General features: G+C 50.4%; 1 protein-coding gene across 2 annotated transcripts; it reads left to right on the top strand.

Moving 5' to 3' along the window:
• Positions 1-1,592: 1,592 nt before the first annotated feature.
• Positions 1,593-15,755, top strand: LOC100464347 (cytochrome P450 2B11). 2 transcript variants are annotated; one of them, XM_002923687.4, is made up of 9 exons: positions 1,593-1,797; positions 5,715-5,877; positions 6,025-6,174; positions 7,395-7,555; positions 9,148-9,324; positions 9,807-9,948; positions 11,341-11,528; positions 11,734-11,875; positions 14,453-15,755. In XM_002923687.4, the coding sequence occupies exons 1-9, from the start codon at positions 1,627-1,629 to the stop codon at positions 14,641-14,643; spliced, it is 1,485 nt and encodes a 494-aa protein (XP_002923733.1). In that variant the 5' UTR covers positions 1,593-1,626; the 3' UTR covers positions 14,644-15,755. The 2 variants fall into 2 exon arrangements, with proteins under 2 accessions (XP_002923733.1, XP_019659837.1); XM_019804278.2 differs by lacking the exon at positions 1,593-1,797 and adding an exon at positions 5,283-5,468.
• The last annotated feature ends 48 nt before the right edge of the window (positions 15,756-15,803 follow it).

Below are 15,803 nucleotides of genomic sequence, written 5' to 3' on the forward strand. Positions count from 1 at the left end.
AACATCTTTGTTGACACTTTGACTTTTCTTCAGAAATACTTGATCTGTGTTTAGATTTCAAGAGATTTAGAACCAAAAAAGTAGATTCACATATCCAAGTTGTTCCAAATGTACTTAGAAGTTTCCAAGACCTGAATTGAGTATCCATTTCTACTTAAAATTAAATTTCACATTTTCTACTAGCCATATTTTGAGTGCTTAATAGTTGCATGCGGCAAGTGGCTACCATATTGAACAATACAACCCCAACCTGCTGTGTGACTTTGGGCAACACCCTAAACCTCTCTGTGCCTTGCCCTCCCCATCTATAAAGTGGGGATGACAGCCATACTTACCTCAAAGCGTGAGCATTGAGTTAGTTATTCTGTGTAAAGCCCTCCACGGGGCCCCGTCGGTATTCCCTGGAGCTGGAATGGGGTCCAAGCTCTGTGCCAGATCACAGGGCAGAGCAGGAGTCAGGACTTGGGTCAGGAAAGTCCATCGTGGCGCCTCTCCCAGGTCGGAAAAGTTCAGGTTCCACCTCTGAATTCAAAATATCAGAACTATCAGTCCTTTTCTCCTGGGTCAGAGGGGTATAAGTCAACTGCTGGGGTCAGGGTCTTGGGTCCCACAAAGGGTTTAAGACCGTTGCTGCCTCATCTACCCCCATTCCCTTTTGACGATTGATTTATTTATTTTAGATAGCTCAGAGTCTAAAGACACCAAGACACAGAGAGAGATAGCCAGAGAGAGACAGTCACAGAGAGAGGGTCGGAGAACCATCCTACAGTGTGGAGGCAGAGCTGGAGGCAGAGCGAGAAGCGCCCGGCCCTGCTCAGAGCCATCAGAGAGCCAGGGGCCTCAGTCTCTGTCTCTGCACCTCTGAGGCTCGCCAGTTCCATGTCTCCCCTTCCCCCCCGTCCTGTTGCCCCGTCACTCCCATCTGTAGCTGTTGCCCAGGGAGGGTGAAGGATGGAGGGTTGGAGGTAACCACGGAGCGCCGGAAGGCCCCACAGAGACAGGGACTGGGAGATGCACGAATCCCCGGGCACACACAGACTCCCAGGGACGCACACCGCCCCCCCAACGGCCACCGCCACCCAAATGCAAACCCAGCCTCACATCTGAAGCCACATAAATACATACAAGCCCGTACACATGCAGAACTATATACACAGCCTCACACGGATTCATGCGCAGATGATTCATTCATGCACACACGGATTCACACATCAGCACGTTCACATCCACACAAACACCGTTTCACATGTAAAGTCATACGTGCGCACACACGGGCGCAAGGAGGCACCGGGGAGCGTGTGTGAGCGTGTGCGCACGAGTGGACAGTGCAGGCTCCCCTGAGCCCGCCAGAAAAATACAGCATGTGTGCCACACACACACACACACACACACACACACACTCATGTGGACTTTGGAATCGCTACCACATTGTCTCTGCCAACAGGTAGGGTTGCCCGAGCAGGAAGTATGGGTCTGTTAGTACCACTCTCTCAAGTTCACGCTCTTGGCGGTGATGAGAAGGGAGGCGGGGAGGGGATGAAGTTACATAACCTGGTAGGGAGGGAGGTTCGGGATAAAAGGCCCAGCGCGAGGCTGCAGTTGGGAGGACGGCAGCCAGACCGAGTCATGGAGCTCAGCGTCCTCCTCCTCCTTGCTCTCCTCATGGGACTCTTGCTTCTGCTGGTCAGGGGCCACCCGAAGGCCTATGGCCGCCTCCCGCCAGGCCCCCGGCCTCTGCCCTTCTTGGGGAACGTTCTTCAGATGGACAGAAGAGGCTTACTCAAATCCTTCCTCAGGGTGAGATGCAGGTGGGGTGGGGTCTGAGGGTGCTCCCTGCCTCTGTGCTTGGGGAGCACTCACCAGAAGGAGCGAAGGCATCTTTTCAGGCTCGGGGGCGGGGTGAGGCGGGGGTGTGGAGGTGCAGCCTGCGGGATGGTGGTCAGTCAGGTGCCCCTGCTCAGGTGAAGTGTGTGGGCACTGTCCCTGGAGCCAGCAAGTGGGTTTGTCTGGGTGTGAGCCATGGTGTAGGGTTTCATTCCTCTGCCACTCTTTGGTGGGTGTCTGCCTGGCACTGGAAGAGACAGAAAGAGGGGCTGTGCCACCAATCAAACAGGTCTCTCCTCTGTCAACAAAAGAGGTCAAAGACTGGCCCGGGTCCGTGTCGGTGTCAGGAGGAGGAGGGGAGAGGAGAACGAGAGGCCAGGCACAGAGGGCTTAGCGATAATGACCATGAATGAGCCATAATAGCTAACGTTGGAGTTTACCAGGCCCCGGATCACTGCTTTCCAGGCATGATTTCTTGTCTGATGATCCATTTATTTATTAATAATGTTGTCCGCACCCACGGACCCACTTCCCAACAGAGGAACAGGATGACTGACAGTAACTTCCAGCTGCCCCCTGCTCCTTTGTCTACCCCTTGCCCCATGGTGACCACACGCCTGAATCTCGGCCTGGCCCCATCCCTTTGCTTTTACTAGAGAGAATTTTCCCACATACGTGGAGGCCCCAAGTACACATGAGTTAGTTCTCGTTGTCTGCGATGCATCACAAGGGCACGGTGCTTTCCTGTAAACTCTCAGACTCGATTTCCTGGCTCAGAATTACGCGGCTAGAATTTATCTGCATTGCTGTGGGAATTCACTAGGTCTGGTTCACCACAGCCCTGCGGGCTAGGTGAGGTACCATCCCCATCCTCCAGCTAGGGACTGTGAGGCTCAGCCTGGGGAGGTCACTTGTCTGCAGTCACACAGCTGGGACTGCACAGAGGGAACACTGGGGTCTGGCATCGAGTGCCTTCATCTCCAATGCCCTCCTAGGCCGAACTGCCTAACAATGGGGGGGAAGATAAAACCTTTTGAGAATTTGGTTAAGCTGTGGGCTCCCTCCCTTCAAACGTCCACAAACATTTTTGCATACAATTTCAAGAGTTCCAAACCCCCTAAAGCTCTTCTGTGGACCTTCCAGGATTCCCTAGGGGTCCGTGATCCTCCATTCTCATATCATCTTTGGAGATACAGAGGGAGAGAATGGGCTAGTAGGTGTCATGATGGGACAGCTTGCGGAGGGTGGCCCTGCTCCCAGATCTTTCTGGAGTCAGACGGACATGGATTCTGGGTTCTAGATCAACCCTTACTCATCGAGTCTCAGTTCCCTCCTCTGTAAAATAAGGTGGTGATAAGAACGTGTGTTTCATAACATTGCTGAGGACTGGGTGGCGTATTCCATAAAGCCTGGGGTATAGTAAGTGCTCATTAAATGGCGGCTACTTTTTTTTTTTTTAATTCGACAGAGATAGAGACAGCCAGCAAGAGAGGGAACACAAGCAGGGGGAGTGGGAGAGGAAGAAGCAGGCTCAGAGCGGAGGAGCCTGATGTGGGGCTCGATCCCATAACGCCGGGATCACGCCCTAAGCCGAAGGCAGACGCTCAACCACTGTGCCACCCAGGCGCCCCTAAATGGCGGCTACTTTGATCCACTCATTTATTTATTCACTCACTCAATATAATTTACTGGACACCTTCTGTGTGCCTGGGGATATTCTAGGCGTTGATGATGTGACTTTGGACAGGGCATACAAGACAAGCAAATAAGGAGATATGAGGTAGACAAGAGCTATGGTTAAGAGAAAGCAGGTGCTGTTTGGGAAAGGGGTGGAGCTACTGTAGATTGAATGGTGGAGTCAGGGCTCAGTCTCGCTTTGTGAGCAGACTCTGAAAGATGCAAGAGGAAGGCGCCAGTGAGAGGCAGGAGCAAGCTCAGCATGTTTGGGGGGCAGCACGGAGGCTGGATCTGAGTGTGCGAAGGGGTGAGGGGGAGGACAAGCCGATGGGTCATGGGGCCATGGTGGAGAACTCAGATCTTAACCTCAGTGCAGTGGGGGCCCTGGACGGTTTGGAGCAGGTTAGAGGTGTTGATTCATTTACATTTTCATGGGATTACTCTGACTTCAGGGTAGGGTGGGGTGGGTTAACCCTAACCCTAACCCTAAAGGAATTATAAAGGAATGGGAATGGAAGGAGGGAGATGAGTAAGGAGGCTTTGCAGAGATCAGTGTGAGAGATTTTGCAGTAAACTTAACCTTTTCATGACTTTTTAAAAGATTTTATTGATTTATTCATTTGAGAAAGAGAGAGAGTGGGGGGGGAGGGGCAGAGGGAGAGGGAGAGAGAGAATCTTAAGTAGGCAGCATGCCCAGCCTGGAGCTGACTTGGGGTTCGATTTCACCACCCTGATGTCATGACCTGAGCTGAAATCAAGAGTTGGATGCTTCTGACTGAGCCACCCAGGCAGCCCTTAACTTTTTTATGATTTTAAGTCAACTTTAATTGTGGTTTAACATCACTCCTAAAAGTGCACAAACCCTAAGTGTTCAGCTCAGTGAATTTTCCCAACGGAACGTACTCATGTAATTGACATACAGATAAGTAACAACATGTTCTGTCCCCAGGAACCCCCTTCCAGTCCCCTTCCAGTCACCACCCTCCCACTATCCTGACTTCATATAAATAGAATTATGACCAGGGCTCCTGGGTGGCTCAGTCTTTTGGGCATCGGGCTCTTTTTTTTTTTTTTTTTTAAGATTTTATTTACTTATTTGACAGAGAGAGAGAGCACAAGCAGGGGGAGCCACAGAGGGAGAGGGGGAAGCATGCTCCCTGCTAAGCGAGGAGCCTGATGCGGGACTCAATCCCAGGACCCTGAGATCATGACCTGAGCCGAAGGCAGCTGCTTAACCGACTGAGCCACCCAGGCGTCCCTAGGCAGCGGAATCTTGATTTCGGCTCGGGTCGTGATCTCAAGATTGTAAGATAGGGCCCCACATCGGGGCTCCACAATGGGCATGGAACTTGTTTAAGATTCTCTCTCTCCCTCTGCCCCGCCCTTCCTCCCCCGCTCCCTCCTGCTTGCATGATTGCCCTATCTCTAAAATATTATTTGAGTAAGTAAGTAAATAAGTAAGTAAGTAAATAAATAAATAAATAGAATTATGACCTATGGACACTTTGTGTCTGGTTGCTTTTACTTGACACTATGCCTGGGAGTTTCGTTCACATCGTTGGCTGTGGAGCGCCTTCTTTTTAATCGCTACGCAGTATTCCATGGCATGAAGATATCACTATGTATTTATTCTCTACCCGTGTTTCTGGGCTTCCCTGAATCTTCCTGTTTGTATTTTGGTGAGTCTACACGCCCATTTTTGTCGGGTGTGTATCTGGGAGGGAGTGGAGCCTCTGAGTCACTGAGCCTGCGTGTGCTTAGTGTTGTAATGGTGTAAACACCACCGAGCTGTTTCGCAAGTGGCTGCACTGATGTTCAGGTTCCTCAGGCTTCATGGTCATCCCAGAAGCCATTGTCTTCCCTTCATGTCTACCACGTGGGTGGTTCAGGGTGGGGGAAATAGGAGGCAGACCGCAGGTTGATGGCCCTTCAGTTTCAATGCTGGGGAGATCTGGCTGGACTCAGAGGTACGGACAGGAGGAAGAGATATTTAACCATCTGTACTGCTTAGGGCAGCAATCACGAGACCCTGGCAGGTCATGGGTCAGTCCTTTAGTTGCTGCGTCCTGGGAAAGGGAAAGGCTGCCTGGGGTGAGGGTCTTGGGGGCAGCAAGATCAGTCTATCCGTAAGTGTCTTTATCCTTTAACTATGGGGATGACCGCGTAGGAGCATACGAACTAATAGCAACCCTCAGTGTGGATATGCTTCGCAGCTCCGAGAGAAATACGGGGATGTCTTCACGGTGTACCTGGGGCCGAGGCCCGCGGTCATGCTATGTGGAATAGAGGCCATACGGGAGGCACTGGTGGACCAAGCTGAGTCCTTCTCCGGCCGTGGGAAAATCGCCATAGTAGAGCCCGTCTTCCAGGGCTACGGTAGGGGCCTCAGAGGCACCTGGGGGGGAATGATGGGGGAGGGGCATTGGGGAGGGTGAATCCGGGAAGGGAAGATAAGGAGGTGCAAAGGGACCCAGAGTCCCCTTCCGATCTCCTCGGCAACCCATGCCTTCCCTACACCCCCAGGTGTGGTCTTTGCCAATGGGGAGCGCTGGAAGGCCCTTCGCCGATTCTCTCTGGCCACCATGAGGGACTTCGGGATGGGGAGGCGGAGCGTGGAGGAGCGGATCCAGGAGGAGGCTCAGTGTCTGGTGGAGGAGCTGCGGAAAACGCAGGGTGAGTCCCCGGGAATGTGGAGCGCATGGCAGCAGAAAGACAGAAGGGGTATCCGTGGGCAGAGGAAGAGAGGTAGAGATCGAGAATGCTCCTGAGAGATCATCAGACAGAGGGACAGACAGAGATGAGTAGGAGGGGAACACAGGGAGCCGGGAGAGTTGTGGGGCGTACAGTGTCGAGAATAACTCAAAGGCATAAGCTTAGATATTTACACGCCATTTACTTGGATTCAGGGAAACCAACTCATGGATTAATTGTATTTATCAAGGACGAAAACAGGACTTATAAAAAGAACGCAAAGAGCGAAAGGGGACATAAAGATGACAGGGTCCTTCCATAAGAGAGATTTTGAGACGTAAATGTAGAGGCTGGAAGAGGCAGAGGCATAGGGAGCTATAGAAGAATAGGGACAGAGGACTCAGAAGACAGACCGGAAGAAACAGAGTGACCCAGATGGAGGGACAGGGAAGGAGAAAGAGGCAGAGGTGGAGGGACCAAGACAGAGAGAGACCGGAAGAGCCTGGGAGAGGCAGAAAGAAACCAAGGCAGAGAAAATTAGACAGACAGGCTCAGGGAAGGGTCTGCTAGGGAACAAAAGATGGACAGGTGAGGCCTGCAGAGAGAGGCTGATGACATTTTGCTCCTGGGCACACGGTCAGGGAGGCCAGGATGTTCACAGACATCAACTAGCAAGTACAGGACAATTCCCTGGACGCCAGAGAGCCCTAGAGGTGGAGAGAAGAGGTGAAGGGGGAGTGACAGACAAGGGGAAGGGAGAGCATAGCTTTTTCATTTGCGCCTGTGATTGGCTGAACACCTGCCCCTGGGACGGAACTCCCCACCCCCAGGGTCAGAGCTGAGACCAGAGAGGGACTAATGGCACAGCTTCTGAAGCTGGGCTTCCTGGGTCTGAATCCCAACCCCAGGGATGAGGAGCTGGGCAATGCTGCCCGTCTGTGAGATGGAAATAATAACAGAACGGCACTTTCCTCGCAGGGTTGTGGTGGGAATTTAATAAAATAATACATAAAATAATACATGAAGGGCTTAGAATAGGGCCTGGCACATCTCTGGGCTGGTGCCTGTTAGCTGTTCCTGTCTCCCTTTCTTTCCCATCACTGGGCGAGGTAGGGCAAACACGCAGAGAGGGGGCAGTAGCCAAATGCTCCCAAGGCCTCTGTTTGAGTCTGTGTCCCATGACCCGTGCCTCCTCCTCCTAGGAGCCTTCCAGGACCCCACCTTCTTCTTCCACTCCATGACTGCCAACATCATCTGTTCTATTGTCTTTGGAAAACGCTTTGGCTACAGAGACCCTGAGTTCCTGCGGCTGCTGGACCTGTTCTACCAGTCCTTCGCTCTCATCAGCTCCTTCTCCAGCCAGGTTAGGGAGAGGGTGCGGGAGGATGGGCATGCGGTGGCCATCTAGGGCAGGGGAGAGGGACAATCTGCTTTGGGGGCCCAACAATGCAGCTTCCGGCTAGAAAGGGGTCCGAGACAACTGGGAGGGGACGGGAGACAGGGACTGGAGAGCCTAGTATGATGAGGCAGAGATGAAGAGGCAGGGTTCAGAATATGAGGCGGACTGTCAGGCTCTCTCCTCTTCTGTCCCTGATTTCTCCAAATCTTCACCTCTGCCTTTGGCAAAGTCCCTTGCTTGAAGCAATTCAAAAGACACATGAAAATAAGGAATGACATTTCTTTGTTTTTGCCATTTCTCCTTCCTCTTTCGTTTTTCTTTAAAAATGTCTCCCAGATTATAAAGTAATACGTTCCACTTTTAAAACAAAATAGTATATAGTTTCTCTTTCTCACAGAACCTGGAAATACCCTCAATTGTATATTAAGTTAAAAAAATTAAACTGCAGGGGCACCTGGGCGGCTCAGTTGGTTACGTCTCCAACTCTTGATTTCGGCTCTGGTCCCGATCTCAGGGTTGTGAGATCGAGCCCCACATCAGGCTCAACTCAGAGCATGGAGCCTACTTAAGGTTCTCTTTCTCCCTCTCCTTCTGCCCCTTCTCCACTTCTCTCTCCCTCTCTCTCTTAAGAAAAAAAAAATTAAACTTCGGAGCCCTATGCAGGAATGTATGTCAGATGCATGTGTGGGACCGTCACAAATACAAATTCCCATGACCTCCTACTGGAGAGTCTCCTCCAAAAATCTGGAATGGGGCCCCGGGTGAGTATTTTCGAGAAGCCTAACAGGTGATTTCACTTTTCTCCTGCCATAGAAAACCACAGAGAGAGAAAACTCTGGAAGGAGATTCGCCAGAGTTAACAGTGGTTAGGCCTAGAAGGAGGGATTAAGAAAGAATTTTACATTGTACGCTGTTCCCACATTGCTTTGTCAATTATTTGCAACAAATTAGGTATTACGTTAATCGTCAGATGATACGGTAGGAATATGTTTCAAAATAAATATAGTCCTAAGTAGTCAAGAAGTTCCTCTTGTGTAAGCATCGCGTTTTGGGTGCAGCAAGGGAGATGTGGCAGGTGGAAAGAGTCAGAGAGGCCTGAGCTCAACAGATCAACTGTCTGAGGTAGACAAGAGAAGGGCAGAGACGGCGCCTGGCTCTCTCAGTCCGTGGAGCCTGGGACTCTTGATCTCAGGGTTGTGAGTTCGAGCCCCATGTTGGGTGAAGTGACTACTTTATTTAAAAAAAAAAATCAGGATAATTAGAGACCCAGCGGTAAGGAGAGGAGCAAAGGAGAGAGACGGAGAGGTGGGGCAGCAACCAAGCAGATCGTGAGGATGAGGGAGGAAGATGCAGAAGGAGAAGTGGAAGAATAACAGATCAAAGGGGACTTAGAATCAGTGAGTGAGAGACAGAGACAGAGGGCCACAGAAACAGAGAGAGACACAAGGAGAAGAGATCCCCTCCCCTGCCCCAGATGTTAGGGCCCAGGAGGGCCCCCCTTCCTGGGACCCACAGCTCAGCCCCAGGATGACCTCACAGCCCCTTCTCTCCTGCAGGTGTTTGAGCTTTTTCACAACTTCTTGAAGTACTTTCCCGGTACACACAGGCAAGTCTACAAAAACCTGCAGGAAATCAACGCCTTCATTGCCCGCGCGGTGGAGAAGCACCGTGAAACCCTGGACCCCAACTCGCCCCAGGACTTCATTGATGTCTACCTGATCCGCATGGACAAAGTGGGGTTTGGGGGAGGGAAATGGGAGGGGCGGGGAGGGAGGAAAAGACTGGGGGGATGAGAAGAAGGGAGGAGTGAGGGGGAGGGAATGGGGAAGAAGGAGGGAAGGATGCAGGGTAAGGAAGGAGAATGGGGGAAAAAGGGAGGGGAGATGCAGAAGGGAAATGAGGGGAAGAGGAAAAAGGAGAAAGTCAGGAGGAGAGAGGGAGAGAGAGAGAAACGGAAAACGCAGGACTCATGGACCATGGACCGAAAGACGGCAACAGGTGACAAGACTCACAGAGGCCTAAAGAGGCTGGAAGCCCGGGGTTGGGGGGGGGGGGTGGGGGGGGGAGACAAACACCGCAGAGAGATGGGAAATGCATTGGAGCCGAGACAGAGCACAGAGAGACGGAGAGGAATCCTAGAAGCGGGGGGAAGGGGGGGGGCGCCGAGGGAGGGATGAGCGTGCAGCAAAGCCCTCCGCCTTCCCCTTGGCTTCAGGAGAAGGCCGACCCCAGCAGCGAGTTCCACCAGCGGAACCTCATCTACACGACGCTGTCGCTCTTCTTCGCTGGCACGGAGACCACCAGCACCACGCTCCGCTACGGATTCCTCCTCCTGCTCAAATACCCCCACGTCGCAGGTGAGTGGGCGGGGACAGCCCACGGAGGGGGATCTTCTGACCGCTTTGGGGGCTGCGGGAGGTGGGGCTGGCGTCCTTCCTGCACGAGAGAGGTGGTGTTTATATCTTCTACCAGGAGCCCTGCAGGTACTGAATGCGCCCCTTACTAAGCCAGTCCTGTGGGTGGATGGATAAGCAATGTGTCAGTGTGTTCCCCTACGGCTCTTGCCATCTATTCCCCCACCCATCTGTCCTTTTACTTATTAATGATTAATCCAAGGACGGAGACTTCCATTCTTTATTTGGATTAATTGATTCATCTGTTGGTCTTTGGAAACAGTGATTAATCGAATGAACTATTTGTCATTGATTCATTGGCTCATTCGTTCATGCACGCATCCATCTGTCCTATGAACTAGATTTCATTCCCGAATTCTTCCATCATTCTTTCTTTTCTTCTTTTTTTAAAAAAAGATTTTATTTGAGAGAGAGCACATCAGAGCAGGGGGAGGGGCAGAGGGAGAAGCAAACTCCCTGCTGAGCAGAGAGCCTGATGTGGGGCTTGATCCCCGGATGCCGGGATCATGACCAGAGCCAAAGGCAGATGCTTAACCAACTGAGCCACCCATGTGCCCCTTCCATCATTCCTTCAACCCATCCTTCATCCATCTATTATTCTTTTATTAATTCACTCAGTTATTCATCACTGATTTATTGATTTATCATTCAATCCATCCATCCATTCCTTTATTTACCTATTCCTTCATTAATTTATTTACTTATTCCTCTATAGATCTAGCCAGCCAGACATTTATATGATTTATTGGTTAATCAGGATAGTTTATTTGCCTATGGGGCATTTATTAATGTTTAACGATTCATTAATTCACTTATTGAATAATAAGCAAATACATACAGGCATTCAGTAATGTTCTTCCATTCATCACTCTTTCCATTCATAAGTTGATTAATTTATGTATTCATTAATTTATCCAGTTGCTCCTGGGTTAATCTATTGATCTATTTCATTGTTATATTCCCAAGGACCTAGCTCAGTGTGCCATCTATAATACACACACAATAATTATTAGTTCATTTTTGACTCTTTTTACAGGGAGAATTTTGACAGGCTTATAGCCTTGAGTTCTTAATCTGAAATTCTATGCAAAATTGTGGTGTGTGTGTGTGTTTACCTGTGCCCTGTGGGGGAGAATTCATAACATTTATTAGATTTCAAAGGGTGAGAATTCTTGCTTCCCCCTCCACCAGTTCCCCAGGCTGGTTGCCCTGAGGGGTGTCAATGACCTAACCATTTATTATATGTTTTCCCTGGCTCACTGGCCCATAGAAAGCAATGTCCCTGCTGAAATGTCTTTTTAAAGTGAGGTTCCCTGGCCCCACTCTTCTGTGCAGAGAGAATCCACAAGGAGATTGACCAGGTGATTGGCCCACACCGCTTTCCATCCCTTGATGACCGAGCCAAAATGCCATACACGGATGCAGTCATCCATGAGATGCAGAGATTCGGGGACCTCCTCCCGATTGGCGTGCCCCATATGGTCACCAAAGACACTTGCTTCAGAGGGTACATCATTCCCAAGGTGAGGTCAGCTGGGCTCCCACATCTCTCCTGTGTGGCCAGTCTGGGTTCTCTTAGTCTCTGCACTTGACCTGTTTTTTTGTCTGCTTGTTTGTTTGTTTGTTTTGGTTTTGTCACTAGGTCCCTTTTGTTTTTACTTCTGTTTTTTAAGGGGTGGGCTGAGGAAGGGCATGGCAATGTCTTTTGACCTTATCACCCTCCCTCAGGGCACTGAAGTATTTCCCATCCTGCACTCTGCTCTTTATGACCCACATTACTTTGAAAAACCATATGCCTTCAACCCTGACCACTTTCTGGATGCCAATGGGGCCCTGAAGAAGAATGAAGCTTTTATCCCCTTCTCCATAGGTAAGCCAGGCCTGCACTCCCTTTCCCAGACACCAGAGAGCAGGTGCCACCCCCTCCTTGAGATAATCAAGGAGAGATCTTTGCTTATCGAGCAGTTAGAATATGCCAGTCACTTTCCCTGCTTTAATCGGCTTCATCTTCATTGTAACCCTAGAGAGGGCTTACGAAGTAAGATCATGTCCCAAAGACACATCTTGGTGAACTGGACCGTGGGAAAGTATTTAGAGAGATTATATCTCTATAGCAAGAGATAAACTATCTGTTGAGCACTACTCTTGAGCTCAGTGCTCTGCTGGGGGCTGAAAACAAAGCCCTGCCCTGGACAAATCACGTGGAGACATGGTTCTTGCCCCGGGAAATTTACAGTCCGGCAGGGAAGGTGGGCACTTATCATTTGGCCACAAAACAGTACCTAATTAAATTAATCAATGCTTCCATGTGCTTAGAACTGCTTGCCACAAAGTAAGTGCTCGCAGAAGTGATGACTGTGACTACAGTGAGTCATAATTGTGGTAAATGTTCTAAAAGGGGCTTTGGGAACACAAAATAGGAAGGACCGACGACTACTGGTGATTCAGTGAGGATAAGTTTCCCTGAAGAACTGGCTTCTAAGCTAAGACAAGGATGGATATCAATTGGCCACTAGAGAGAGTGGTCCAGGCAGAAGAAACAGCAAGGTCAAAGCCTGAAGGTGAAGACAGCATGGTGTATCTGAGAAGCGAGATGAACCCTGGGAGCCTGGAGTGTAGATTACAGAAGGGGACAAGGGCGAAGAGCTCGGCTGGAGGGCCATGAAAGCTGGAGAGTGTTTGGATTTATCCTGCTGGCACTGGGGAAGAGGGAAGGGTCTTGACATGCTCTGGCTTGTCTCTATCCCCATTCTCTGCCTTTGGCCCTATCCAGAGAAAACCCCAATGCCCTGGGCCCTCATCCTTTGGGAGAAAAGAGGACCACAGAACCAAGGCAGAGATGTAGAGATAGAAGGACAGAGACAGACAAAGAAGGAGTGAGTGAGAAACAGAGAGAGGGACAAAGAGAGACGCAGAGGGAGACAGTGACAGGGGACACAGGGACAGAAAGAGACAGAGTGAGCATGAGACAATAGAGTGAGGAAGAGGAGAGGGAGACAGAAAAGGGGAGAGAGAGTTTCAGATGGAATCAGATGCAGTTGGACAGAGACAGGGAGTTTAAAATTGAAGAAAGTGGGCAAAAGAGGAGGGAGATAAGGTACAGACAGAGGAAAAGACTGAGGCAAGATCGCCATGGGGGAAGAAAGAAAGATGAACCAAAGCAAAAAGATGTTAGAGCCAAAAGGATAGCAAAGGTGTCGCAATGGAGAGCCCCAGGGATGAAGAAGATGGGGTGAGAGGGAGAGAATAGGGTCAGAATGTTCTGGAAAGAACTGGGTTGCAGAACCAGTTGCAGGAGAACTACAGCTCCGAGCCCTGCTGTAAGTATTCCTAAGTTCATATTTCCTAACTTCTGGTGTGCCAGAAAGATGTGGACACTTCCTCCCAGAAATCTTCACAGAGGCCCAATGAAAAGTCTAGGAATGGTCTGGAACGGACTTTCCAAGGTGGTCAGCTTGCAGAATAAGAGCCCCTGAAGTAAAGGAGGAGGCTTTCGGCGTGTCTGCCTGAAGTTTCCACTCTCTGTGTCCTCCTTTCTCAACCAGCCTGTGCTCTATAACTTACTGGGGGGCTCTCACACCTCTGAGAGTCTGCTGGAAGCCACAGACTCCCCTCTCACTTGCGCCAGGCTCATTCACAATTTTATGGGCAGTTTAGTTTTTTCCCAAAACTCTTGAAGCCATGGCTCTCCGACTGAGATAAGATGACAGCCCAGAGATAGACAAACACACAGTGCCAGATACACCCCCACACCCCTCCCACACACGCTCCCCACCATGCACACTCCCCCCTATACTCCTCCCTACACTCCCCCCACACTCCCCACCACACACATGCATTCCCTACCTCACATGCACTCTTCCCAGACACACATGCTCCCTGACACACACACACACACACACACACACACACTCCCCACCACACACACCCAGAAAGAAACACAAAGCAATAACCACCTATAGTATCCGTAGTGCAAGCCAGGTGCTAGTCTAAGAATTTTTACAAATATTAATTTCTTTAGCCTCACAAGAGCCCTATTTGATGGGTACTATTCTCCCCATATTAGAAATGAAAGACATTAAAAATGTTTTCAGAAATGTGCACACACTTACATAGTGGAGGCAGACAGACGGACACACACACACACACACACACACCCAATGAGACATGTGTCTTTTTTTTCTGGGGGCCACTGAACCCTCTGGAAATCTTAACAGTAGCTACAGACTCTCTCCTAAAAAAAAATGTGCAAGGCCCATCCACCCAAATGTTTGCACCTGGTTTAGAGGGCCCAGGAACGCCCTAAAAGTCAACCCTGAATTGCAGGTTCAAGGTCAATCCCATACAAATCTGTTGCAATGGACACAGACGTCTGGGTTTGGGACGTGAAAGGGCAAAGGCTGTGCATTGGCTCCTTGCCCACACTGGTGATCTTCTGTGCCCACAGGGAAGCGCATTTGTCTCGGGGAAGGCATCGCCCGCATGGAGTTATTTCTCTTCTTCACTACCATACTCCAGAACTTCTCTGTGGCCAGCCCCGTTGCCCCTGAGGACATTGACCTCACCCCCCGGGAGAGTGGTGTGGGCAAAGTGCCCCCAGTGTACCAGATCAGATTTCTGGCTCGTGGAGGCTGCTGAGGGAAGGGGCTCAAAGGATTCCAGGATCATGAAGTACCCCCACCTCTGCAGAGAACAGCTCCTTGCCTCTCTCTGCATCTTCCTGCCATTGGGAGACCCACAGCCAGCTGGTGTCCTTCCCCTCCTTGGTGCCACGTCCCTGGGAAAGTCCTCTCTGCCACCTCATCTCAGCCCATCATTCTGCAGCTCTTGTAAAGACTCATGCAAGTGTCTCCTTTCCTCTGTTAACAGAGCTCTGGATGTGGTGTATATAGAAAAGCTGGGGGCTAAGAGATGGGGACTTGGCTCAGGTCTGCCTCCCAGGCTACAGCCTCCCCCAGTGACACCTCCCTTCCTCAGAACTACCACCTGCTTAGTGTAGCAACTGTTTGTGCTCCGTGAGCTGTGCATACGCGATCTCACTTGAATCCTCCTTCCAGCAGTTCCATGGGGTGGGGGGGACGATGATCGTGCCCATTTTACAGATGAGTAAACAAAGGCCAAGCACTGGCAGCAATTGTCTCAGGTCACGTGGCTGGGAGTGGAGGAACAAGATTCACGCTCTCTCTCCCTGGCTCGCAAACTCAAATCTTCACCCGGCCCTGCTCACCCTCCCCAATATATTTGAAAATTACAGTGAAATTCACATAACATAAAACTAAGCATTTTAAAGTGTATAATTTAACGGCACTGAGTTCATTCACCGTGTTGTACAACCACCACCACTCTTTAGCGCCACGCATTCTCAACACCAAGAAGAAAACCCTGTACCTGTTCGCAGTCACTCTCCATTCCTCCTTCCCCTCAGCCCCTGGCAACCACCAATCTGCTTTCGGTCTTTATGGCTTTGCCTGTTCTGTGTATTTCATGTAAATGGAATCATACGCTATGCACTCTGTAGTGTCTGGCTTCTTTCCCGCAGCACATCTTTGAGGCTCATCCACATTGTAGACCATTGCTGTGCACTGTCGTGCTGTCCTCATTCCCACTGACTCTCCCTACTGCTTCCCTCTGGGTAAGGGCCTCCCTGGCCCATGGCCACCTGAGCTGCATGATTCTGAACTGGTGCCTTGGATTCCCTGATAGTGCCCTTCAATCCCCCTGACACTCAAATAAACATCCAAAGCCTGACATCCCCTGGTCAGATGGTGATCCATGCCATTTTTATTGTCAGGTCACTA

The sequence above is a fragment of the Ailuropoda melanoleuca genome, chromosome 12 (genome assembly GCF_002007445.2).
Source record: "Ailuropoda melanoleuca isolate Jingjing chromosome 12, ASM200744v2, whole genome shotgun sequence".
Taxonomy (NCBI): Eukaryota; Metazoa; Chordata; class Mammalia; order Carnivora; family Ursidae; genus Ailuropoda; species Ailuropoda melanoleuca.

What these genes read in the sequence shown, in the direction of transcription:
- LOC100464347 (XM_002923687.4), top strand. Translation starts at nt 1,627, where the DNA reads ATGGAGCTCAGCGTCCTCCTCCTCCTTGCTCTCCTCATGGGACTCTTG. An exon ending in GCCCGTCTTCCAGGGCTACG is followed by an intron (nt 5,878 to 6,024) that starts GTAGGGGCCTCA and finishes CTACACCCCCAG; the next exon opens with GTGTGGTCTTTGCCAATGGG. An exon ending in GAGGGTACATCATTCCCAAG is followed by an intron (nt 11,529 to 11,733) that starts GTGAGGTCAGCT and finishes ACCCTCCCTCAG; the next exon opens with GGCACTGAAGTATTTCCCAT.